General features: G+C 33.6%; 1 protein-coding gene across 1 annotated transcript in view; it reads left to right on the forward strand.

The window, feature by feature from the left end:
* Cert1 (ceramide transporter 1) overlaps window positions 1-12,169 on the forward strand; it is a 112,024-nt gene that overhangs the window by 26,665 nt on the left and 73,190 nt on the right. The window contains 1 exon segment of the mRNA XM_047555712.1: window positions 6,211-6,327. Within this exon segment, the coding sequence (XP_047411668.1) occupies window positions 6,211-6,327 (117 nt within the window).

Consider the following 12,169-nt stretch of genomic DNA (forward strand, 5'->3'; position numbering starts at 1 on the left):
GAGGAAAATGAAAGAATAAAAGAAAAACACTGAGGTAATATAGAGCCAGTTAACTATAAGGATCATCTACTTTTTAGGTTAGGGGAACACAGGGAAACAACTTCTCTGAACCTAGAAGTTTGGAAGGGAGAGCCTTGTAGAATGGGGACTCACTCAGTGCACTGAAGGAAAGGTACTGCCTGCTGGTACTAGGACCAGTATCTCAGGAACCTCCTGAAATGAGACTTAATCCTCTGAGTTGAAAGAGCTGCCAGGCCAGTGAGTACTTCTAAAAATCCAGAAGTACTAAGGAATTGAGGCTCAGATAGAGAAGGACAAATTCATCACTGTTACCAGCAGAGCTATAAAGGAAATGCGCTCTGCAGTTTCATTTCAGACATTTAGAAGGTGGAATATATACACAGTATAATTGGTACTAACAGTCTCAGTAGTCTAAAAGGGAGAATATTGTGGAGCTTACCTCACATATGTAAGAAGTGACACAGTGAATCCCACCATCATGTACCTCCATAAGAATGGGATGCTAACTAGAATAAGATATAGTCCATGCTTGTATAATTATATAAAAATGAATTCTACTGTCAAGTATAACTAAAAAGAAATGATAAATTTAAAAAATAATTAATTTAAATGTAAAAACAAAACTTTCTTACATAAAAAGTTTATATGCAAAAACAAATCCAAAAAACTATATAGCAACATATACAATTTTGGGAACACAAACACTTAACCACTGGTGTAATTATGATGTCAACCCCTTTCTAGAATAGCTTGACATTTATCAAATTCTCAATTGCTTAAAGTCTGTTTTCTATTAAATTTGTGAAATTCCCATTTGATGTCAGTTCACACATTATAGTATTTGAACCCCTTCTCCCCCCAGGAATAAGTGACCTTTGAATAGCTGGTACCTCTGAAGTAGCTAGATGAAGCTGGTATAGAGTTCTAAAATGGTATATAGAGTTCTAAAAGAGTTTGGAGAGTGGAAATAATGGCCACTGTCAGGGCTAAGAAGTTTTGCTGGGCAAATGCTGATTTTAAAAAGTGTGCAAACAAAATCAAAAGTTCTGTCTTCTTCCTGTCTTCTGGTCTCTAGCTAGTGCCCCATATTGGCAGACCCTAACAAAGGAGAAAGATAGTTTGCAGAATATTGATTTCAGTAGCACAAAACAGTATAGAAAGGTGTATTAAAGATAAGTGTCATACTTATCATTCAAAGTTTCCTTGCTTTTGAGTATTCCCTGCTGTATGAGTAGAATGTATCCCATGTACAATTTATGAAGGCCAGATACTTAATTTCCTCTCCCATCCCACCATCCCTATATATATATATGGTCAACTCCCTTTAGCATGAGTATGCAAATTAGCCATTTAGAGTGCTGTTCTGTTGTCTTCTCTCTCTCCTGATTTCCCTCTCCAGCTTTACTTTGATTCTAGAACAAAGAAACAGAGACTGGAAGTTTTTCTTCTGATAGTGCTGGCACAGCAGCATCCAGTTTCTATCATCAGCAGTGCCAGTACTGACTTCCTTTGTCCAGAGGGGGAAGCAGCTTTATCCATACAAATGTATGATACCTGTGGGTGGGATTTTGTCACCTAATCTCCCCTGCCTCCTTTCTCTTTTCTAATTTCAGTTCTTCAGATTTCTTAGCTATAAGAGCTGCCTGATACTTTTTAAATAAATTTCTTAAGTGAACAAGAGTCAGTTTCTGTTGATTGTAATTGAGAACACTGATTCATGTTGTCTCAATCTTATAGGATTTATTTAACTGTCTTGTTGGGCATAGAAATTTTAGTACTTTGTATGTAAGAGTTAGGTGCTAAACTGAGATAATTATAAGTGTTTGGTCTTCATTAGTATTTAGCAGTATATTTGAAAACTGGATAGAATTAAAGTCAAATCTCAACAGAAAAAAAAAAAAAAAAAAAAGCTGCCAAATTGGATGTGGTTGTGCATGCCTGTAATCCCAGTGACTCAGAAGGCCGAGAATCAGCTAGTTTGAAGCTGGCTTCAGCAACTTAGCAAGATTCTATCTCAAAATAAAAAATCAAAAGGGCTGGGATTGTAGCTCACTGGTAAAGCACCTCCCCACCCCCACACCCTCCCCGCCCCACCCCAGTCCAGTCCCCAGTGTTTTGAGAAGAAAAGAGAAAGAGAAAAAACAACTATCTTTCTGACTAAACCTGGGAAAGTTACCTGTTACAATCAAGGGTGCTAAAAAATGAGGTAGGGACCTCAAAAGACGGGAGAGCTAGGAAAGAGGAACCCCAAATTCTGAGTTTAAAACTTTGCCCAGTCTCCCTGACTTGAGGGCAGTAACTGTGTGAGAAGGCCAGATTGAAAGTAATCTGAACTGAGATCCTAGTTGTTGTCTGTTAAACATGTGAAAGACTTGACAATTTGATTCTAAGCAAGTTAATGCCAGCGAAACAAAACAAATATTTTTCAGAGTAATATAATAGACTCCAGAGTTCACAGTCTAACATTTTCAGTGTTCAATATTAGCCCAAAATTACCCAATATAATAATAAACCAGGAAGTAGCTATAGTCTCAAGGAAAAAGTCCTGAGCAAACATCAAACTCAAGATGAACCACATGTTAAAATTATATGACAAGGATTTTAAAGCAACTATTATAATTAGGTTCATTGAGGTGGAAAAAATATGCTTGACATGAATGAAAAAATAAGACAATTACATCAGATAATTCAATGGCTAATCTTTCCATTCTACTTGTTCACCCACTGGAAAAAAATCCCTTGTAATGCTTCCTATCATACTGTTCTAATCTAGATTTTTGGGCTTTGTACATAATTCTGCTGCTGGTATTTTTCCTTAATGTCTTCTGAAAAATGCCTCTGCTTCTCTCTTCTGTTGCGTTCTTCTTCTCCCAAATCTTGGTTGCCTCTTTTCCCTTTTTGTTACTCCGTTGTTCTAGTGAAACACATCTTCCAGTTCTGAAAGGTAAATTTTTCTTCACAGTTTAAAACTTTCATAGTGATAAAGTGCCCTCAAGTATCATTAACTCATGCCCACCTCCCTTTTTTTTTTTTTTTTTTTTTTTTTTTTTTTGATTAGTTTTCCCATAGACTATTCTTACAGAGGGGTTTAGAAGGAGTAAGTATCGGTCCTAGCCTTCTGGGAGTCAAGAAAGAGATCGGAATACTTTTCTTTATCTACTTTACTGCTGTCTTTATAAAGAGCCCACCCTCTGCCGTGTAGGAATTCATGATTTAATGTAGCAGAGTAGAGAGTGGAGCTTCTGGTTATTTATTGCGTAGCCTTAAGTGGATAGTCATCAATGCTTGGGATGGGCATGTGGAATTCCAGGAACCTCTTTGCATCTTTTAATGGCTCAATCAGTTTTATTTTCAACTCCACCCATGTCTTCACCCTTAGGGCCAGGTTCCCTCCCTTCTCTAGCATTGTATACAATTTGACTTGATTCTTTGTGTTCTTTTCTCTTGTAGATATTTAATTTTCAGCTTTCTCAGACCTACCAAGTCAATTACTACATACCATTACTTTCTTTCATATTTTTATTGGTGTATTTATGCCTCTTTTGTTCCCAGAAGGTTATTTTGGTAGATAGTAGATGTAAGAACCATATATTCATTTCACCTTTTGGAGTTTTTTTTTGTCTTTAACAATGAATACTGACATGAGATAACATGAGACCTACCTCTTATAGATGACTTTCTTCTGTAGCATGTGTTCTCGGAGGTAGTGACACCTTGGTTATTAGGGGAGTAAAACTTTACCTGTTACAGTGGTTTGTTCAAAAACAAAAACAAAAAAACTGGCAGATAAAATCCTATTCCAGGAGGGGAGGGTCTGTGGGAATAATGTGAAATATCTGAGAAATAGTGACTAGCATTTCCTTTATTTTCTTCACAGAATGTCTTTGTATTGATCTTTCTGGGTCTGTTTTTCCTGGTTATAGTGTACTTTTCTGTTAAATTTGTTGCATTCTCATCTTTGAAAATATCATTTAAAGTATTTGCTTTCTCTGTTGTCTACTTCTTTGCCAAGTATTGCTTAATGGGACACTTTCTGAGAAATGTGTCATTAGGTACTTGCATAGTTGTATGAATATCCCAGGGTGTAGTTACATAAATCTTGATGGTATAGGTCACTCAGTGTGGCCTCTGATGCGGTGTAGACTGCTGGTAATGTAACAATGGCATACCTTTTTATGGCAAACTTTTTTTTTTTTTTTTTAAGTAAGTAGTTGGAGTACTCCAGAAAATAAATACAGTATAGTAAAAACTAGTAACAAAGCTTATGTTACTAGTTTATTATAGTCACATATTATCTTGCCAAATATATGTACTGTACATAATTGTTACCTTCAATTTATTCTCTTAAACACATGCTGTTACCAGATCTGTCATTTCCTTTGCCCTACTTCTCATTTTTTTACTTTGTTTAGATTTAAGACTCTTTGTTCACAAACTTTTTATATATTTTGATCAGTGGTGCATATATATCTTTTATGTACCTATTTTGCAGATTGATGGTAGAACTGGTTAATTGCATGCATAAAAAAGTGTTTGCTGGAATTAGTAAATTATGAACTTTTTTTTCTAAAGCGTTAATGAGGATATTGAACACAATACAGAAACATTTTGAGAAATAAGGGATGGAAATATAATAAGAAAGATCACGGAGTAAAAGTTTAAAAACCTCTGGGCTAACTTAAAACAATAGACTGAGGTAGAATGCTTTCCTAACATGTTTGAGGGTCCTGGGTTAGAGCCCAGCACTGCAAAATATTAATTAATTAAAATTTTTAAAATAAAAAAAAAGACTCATCATTTTTAATTTCTTTACTTGGTTCTTTTTGTGTGTGTGTGTGGTGCCGGGGATTGAAACCACGGCCTTGTGCTTGCGAGGCGAGCACTCTACCAACTGAGCTATCTCCCCAGCCCCTTGGTTCTTAATATAGCATTACATTTCATTTCCTCCAAGAAGTTTTTCTCAGTAACTAGGCACCATTATTCAAATATATAGCACGCAGTTAAATTTGTAGCCATTATTTTCTTTGTGAATGTTCAACATTGTCTTATCTCCTTTGGTATTTGTACTTATTGAAGTAGGGTATGCATTATCTTGTTTTTCTCTTTTACTTCTTTGTAGCATACTTTCCCACCCACTATAGTGCTGTGAGGCACAGCATATAGTAAGTCAGGCAGTGTTTTACTTGTTGGCATGTTTAGACAATTAGAACCATGATTTATTGTCTTAAAAGAGAAATCGTTTCATAGGCTAAAGAACATTGTGGAAAGATTGATGTTGTTAAAGGAGGTAAAGCATAAACAATAATCCCCGAAGGTACAATTCTGTAGACTATGTTCAACAAATAAGTTAGTTATTACCCTGACCAAAGAGGATTCCCTCCCCTTTAAGAATAGAATTGCTCACAGGAAAGGAATTTGATTCTACTATACTTAGTAGAAGAGGTGGTAAATTTGGTGCAGTCCTATCATATTCAAATTCATTTTTTTGAGGGAAAAACAAGAATATAAAATACTTATTTTACATATTCATATGAAGAGTCTAAAGCACAATCAAAAGTTGACATTTTCACTAGATGCATCTACTGTGGTACAGAGAGTTTCCTCTGACTTTCTCACGTACATCTCTTAATGTTCATTTTATTTTTGATCTTCTTTGGAAGCTTTTCTGGCTGTCACTGTCAAAGACTTGTAAAAGCCTAGCATTTAATTTTAGACACTTGGGAGGAAATATTAACACTATTTTATCCTGTTGTGTTAAATTTTATAAAATTTAATGAAATAAAGTTATTCATAATGGGAATTTACTTCTGAATAATGGAGTAAGGAAAAAGATAGTAAATGTCTTTCTGAAACTTTCTTTGTCCATTTAAAAAATTGTGCTTTTGGTGCTATTCCTATGAGTTAAGCTAACTTGAGGTATTTGATGAATAATGTTAACTCTGTTTTTTAAATAGATGTTCATGGTGTATATGTCACCTTATTTGTAGGAGTTATGAATGAAACTTGGACTTGGTAACTATGACATGTTTTCTGTTTTCTGAGACATCTACAAAGAAGTTATTTGAGAAGAAAAATTAAAGAATAACAAGTCTCCCAGCAGCACAGAATGAGCATGCTCATGTTTTTGCTGTACAGTACTTCTAAGAATATAGTTAACTTTGCTTTTCATTTTCTTCTTTTTCTCCACAGCCTCATGATTTTGATGAATGTCGATTTGATATTAGTGTAAATGATAGTGTTTGGTATCTTCGTGCTCAGGACCCAGATCATAGACAGCAGTGGATAGATGCCATAGAACAGCACAAGGTAAGATCTCTGATGTTTATTGTTTTTGGAGGATTAGTCCTGGTGATAACTTCTTTAAAGCAGTCTTGATATGTTATTATTGAAAAATTGAGCATTATATGAATTATAAAGACTAAAGCAGTACAGAAGTAAATTTTTGAAATAATTTCTGATATTTCATTTACACTAAGGTATTGTTAGAATGAATATTTTTCATTGTTGGTTGAAACAAAAATATACTTTTTCATTAAGTATACCTTAATTTTTATGTTGGGATTGGCTTTATGATAAATACCTTTTAAAATGTCTAAGTAAAAAGGATTTGAAATAACATAAGATTGTAAGATCCTAAGACTTAACAACTTCAATGTTAATTTTTGTAGTCACCTACAACCATTTGGGTAAATTCTTGGTGCAAACATTTGAACATTATTTAATCTTTATAAATATGAAGCTATCTAATGATAAACATACAAAAAGTTTTTCTGATATAAATATCACATTCTTATACACATTCTTATAATTTAAAACCAGTCTTTGACTTCTGCTGTTAGTAAATGATAAATAGATTAAAACATGTTGATATTAATAAATTTGCCTTACTAATTCAGTAATATAATAAAACAAGATATAGGTAAAGTTCTAAAATCACCATGCCATTCTTGTGTGTGACTAAAGAGAACTTTATGCCTGTTCACATTCTTGCCTGTACTTGCTCATATGAGTTTCACAGACTTGTAGTTGAAACACCTGTTTTGGTTATTTTTATCAGTCACAGCACATACATACTACAAAACAAGAAAAACCTGTCTGATCTGAAATGCCATATGCACATTCTTCTTGATATTGATCATTTGTTAGCTTTTCTTTCTTGATTTATTATGAGTTTCCCTCAGCATAAAGAAAACTTTACTATGATGAACTTTTTTTTAAACTTTAGTACTATATTGATTTAAAATATTTTCTAAGTCTTAATAATCTTGGTATTATTACTATCGGAAAGAGTCTAAACATGGAAAAATTAGAATCATTTTTATATTATTTAAAAGAGATAATGAAGTCAGGATTACAGAATCTCAGTGATGTGGAGCCAGGCTGACCTGGATGGAAACTTTAGCTTCTGCCATTTGTGACATTGGGCATGGAATTAACCTCTTAGTGTGTATTCTCAGCTCTCGGGGTTGTAACTTTATGCTCAAAGTTATAGTAAGGAATAAATAACATATAAAGTAAAGTTATTTACCAAAGTTACTATATATCCCCATTTATGGCATGATGGGAAAAGGAAGGGTATTGAAGTCAAACTAAATTCAGTAAATTATACCATGTTGTTCCTGGAAGAAGTGTTTTACATTTAGTGAGAGTAGCTAAATGTACATATAAGTAGAGAAGACTATTTCCATATTTATTAGAGCCAGTCATCTTGTCGTTAATTAAAGATGTTATTAAGTAGAACTCATTTCTGTATTTTTACCTGAGATGACCTTTTGAAGGCTTAATCAGTTAATTTAGATTTTAGGACTAGTTTTTTGTGTTTTAATTCATTTTTATTTTGCTTACCTCCTCAGTAATGTCTAACCAGAATTGCTTTGTAAAAGTTCCCATTTTTATTTTCTCTCTTGATTAGAGATGAATGAATGCATGAAGCATATATTTCTTTCATATATTGTTGATTTTTTTTTTTTTGTCCAATTGAAAATTGGGTAGATAAAATCTTTGGGTCTCTCTCAGAATAATGGGACTTAAGCTAAGATTACACATTCTTGGTGATTTTAAGTTCTTGGAAGGATTCAGCTACATGTTTGCAAATTCATTGCACATACTTTCCCTTTCTTATTTCTAGAGTTTGTTGATTCATAGACAAAGAAATTTATTATTAATTATTTAATGCACAAAAGTAAAATATGTGATATATGCCAACAAAGCAGCACATCAGTGATTTTTTAAGTAGAATATAAACTCTGAAAATAATATTCAGCTAACACAAGTAGAAATTTCCAATGCTGTCACCAGATATAATCAGCAAAGTGTTCTTATTTTTTTATTTCCTTTTTACCCAGGGGTAGGGAGATAGATGCTTCCTGATTCATTCTTCAGTATCATTAATGAATATTGAGTTTTGAATCTAAATTTAGTAATTTTACCATGTAAGCATGCATCGTTGTCTTAATCTTCACTATTGCTATCAAATTGTTAAGGTGTGATAATGATAGGATCTATTTTTTTAGTATAACAAAATAGTCATTATACTAAGTAATATGAGTTTTATTTTCTCTCTGGCATCTTGAAAAGTATGGAAAGTATAGTTTTACAGAAGAGGAGATAGGTTTAGATTAAAATTAAGCACCTTGCCTGAGACTATACTGTCTTTAGTTCATGGTGTTTTAGGATTTAGTTTTGTGTTAATTCTCTTTATAACAGTTGTTAGAAAACACTTTTGTAAGTCACCTCTGAGTGTATCATCTGAGACTCCTGCCTACATATAAAAGATAAATATGAGTTCATCTTTCTGCTTATGGATTGTCAAAAAGGGGCAGTAATGTTATATTGGTTAGTGCTTCAGTATTAGATTCTGGAGTCTGGCAAATACGGATTTGAATACTGGAATTACTATGTACTAACCGTGTGACCTTGATAAGTTAATTATAGGAGGAAAGGTCAATATGCCATATATGTTACCATCCCTCATCCCCAAACAAAAACAAACAAAACAACCCAGTCATAATAAACAAAGACTTGTACTTCACAGCTAGCCTGGGCTCCCATAATTCCAGCTTATTCAGTTCAATTTGCATTTAACATCCTCAGTATACTCGCTGCCCTTAGGATAGCTAGACAGAACATTTGAAACAGTAGACTTATCTTTTTCTGTTCTGTTATTGGATAGGCCTTCAGAATTGCTTTTTTCTTCTTCCTTCTTTTTCCCCTGTTTGTCAGAGTTTCCATGACAGGTTTTAGTAATTTTCAAAAATCTAAGAGATTGACACCACTGTTTGCTATGTCCAGGGTGTCTGTCATCTTCTGAGCCCTCCTTCAGACTCTGCCTTGAAAAGGAAGACCCAGACTTTGCTTCCGTTTATGTCCAGTCTGACATCTCAGGATGCCACACTTTTCTGTCATAGTGAAATAATCTTATTCCTTGAGTTCTTTTCATTTTTAAAGCTTGTTCAAGGTTTTACCTTAAAATATTTATTTTTAATAAACTTTGGGTGTTTTATGAATATGAAAAAATTAAATTAAAAAATCCTTCCATGCAACAAAAACCAAAAAAAAAAAAAAAAAATAGAAGAAGAGGTTGAAGAACCATTCTTTCCTTCCAGGAGGCCTTTATGTTTATTATAATAAGTTCTTTGTATTGATACATTTCACTTGCTTCACCCCCTCCACACACGTCATGCACAGAAAATAGAAGTTCTATCTTCAGAACATGTTCAGTAATAATGATGGTGATAATAATATTAGCTAATATTTTCGAGGATGAATGTATGCCTGATATGGTAATAAATACCTTATCTCATTTTATCTACACATTTATATAAACATTATCCTATTTTATAGGATAATAATTGAGGCACAGAAAGGTTAAGAAACTTGTTTAAGGTCAAACCAGTTAGTAAAGGAGCTAGCATTCACACTAGGTTTTCCAACCTGAGGACCAGGCTTTTGACAAGTACTTCTTCCCTTTTGTAAGAATGTATTCATATGAAATACATTTTATTAATTTAAATCATGGACTCCTTAAATCACAATATTCATGTATTTTTCTTACCTATGGTGTTATTTTAGATTGCAAGCTCCTTAAAGACTTAGACATCATTAATAAGGAATTAGCAAAGCATTGGTCACACAAAATTTGCAGTTGAAAATAATATACACTATTTTAAAACATTTTTGCGGTGCTGGAGACCGAACCCAGGGACTTGTGCTTGCAATGCAAGCACTCTACCGACTGAGCTATCTCCCCAGCCCCTATTTTAAAACATTTTATGGGGAAATTACTTAAAGGCTTTACTCCCCTTTTAAATGTTTACTGACAAATACATTAGGGGTTTATACTCTTCCTAGCTCTGTTGATTTTTTTTTCCTCCTTGGTATTTATTCCAGAATGACTCGTTCTTTGTAAGAAAAGTCTTAGAAAGTCTTAGATGATTCTATAACTCATATTTTATCCATATATCAGATATTGCATAATTTAGTGTGATATTAAAGACTAACCCCTGCAGGAGAAAGTATTCTTAAGGTTATTCTTAAATTCAGAGATTCTTTGTCAATTTAATACATGGAAAATGGTATATGTACACTAGAACCATAGTTTTATTATGAAATTGTGTGCTCACTTTTTCAAGTAGGCTCCATTAATATTCTGCATTTCTCCTATGTCCTGAGACAACACTAAGTAAATTATTTTCGAAGATGGGATTTCGTTTTGGTTTTTAAAAATCTCTTGGCCATCTCCCGTGTTACCATTCAAATGAGATGGTGTATATAAACATTCTTAATAAAGTAAAATCTGTATTAATGTTAAGATGATTGTTTTTTATTTGGCTTAAATGATCATTTTTTTAAAATAAAGCTTGCATATATATTATCGAAAGACCTATCTGCTCATTTCCTAACTAGTTTATCGATGAAATGTGATAAATCATCTGTAGATGGTGTTATTTAAAAAAAAAAAACAACTTAAGATCATTCCTAGAATTTTCTGTCATTAGAATACATAAGATGTTGATTTGACAATTTCTGTTTATTATGAAAGAAGTACATTCTCCCACCCCAACTCCCCATAAAAACAAGCAGATAGGCTTTCCTGGTACTAGCACATTTAAGAATCTTCTTGAAAAAGTTAGGTTTTGGGGCTCTGACATAGTTTGTGGTAATCACAGTATTTCTTTCTTTTCATATGGGAGCAGCCTTAGCACATCCCAAAATTTTGGTAATCATGGACTACTCAGACTTTCTTCACATTCTGAAAATTATCCAGGACATGAGGAATTATAGCAAAGTAAATAATTAGGGAGGAAGACTCCAAGTAGTAAATTTTACATAGATACTGATTCTCTGTAGTGGGAATCGACAGACACTTGTTTCTCAATTTAAATTTGTGGATTTGTTTGTATTCATTTGTGAAGACCTAATTTATGTGTGAAGCATTATTGAATAGCTTTAAAAGAAAGATTTATTCTCAATCTGAGGAAATTATGTGGAAAACAGTTTTTTAAAGGAATTTATGCCTTTTACTCGAAGTGGAGTTTTTTTGGCAAAAAAAATTCCCATGGCTTGAACCGTCTATATGATGCTCAAAACTCCTAAGTGATGCCAAGACTCAAGGTCTTTTTAAATCTATGTCACTGTGCTGGGCACAGTGGTGGACACCTGTAATGCCAGCAGCTTTTCACTCCGGAGTCTGAGGCAGTAGGATCAAAAGTTGAAAGCCAGCCTCAGTAAAACTACAAGACTCTAAGCAACTCAATGAGACCCCGTCTCTAAATAAAATACAAAAAAGGGCTGGGGATGTGGCTCAGTGGTTGAGTGTCTCTGAGTTCAATCCCTGGTACCACCCCCAACCAAAAAAAAAAAAAAAAAAAAAAAAAAAAACCTATGTTGCTGGGACTGGTAATATAACTCAGTGATAGAGGTTCAATCCCTACACTGCCAATAAAAAAGAAGAAATAGTTTTAGCTGTTTGCAGTATTGAAAAGTTTTCTCCATGCTTTCTCTGGGTTAGCTTGACTTTGCTATAATTTTTCTAATTTTAGGAGCAATTTTTCCTTGATACCTTGAACTTCTTTTGTCTTAAATTTGACATCATCTTAGGAAACTATTTTAAAATAGCTAAGTATTTGTTCCCCAGAACCAGGACCAG

The sequence above is a fragment of the Sciurus carolinensis genome, chromosome 6 (genome assembly GCF_902686445.1).
Source record: "Sciurus carolinensis chromosome 6, mSciCar1.2, whole genome shotgun sequence".
Taxonomy (NCBI): domain Eukaryota; kingdom Metazoa; phylum Chordata; class Mammalia; order Rodentia; family Sciuridae; genus Sciurus; species Sciurus carolinensis.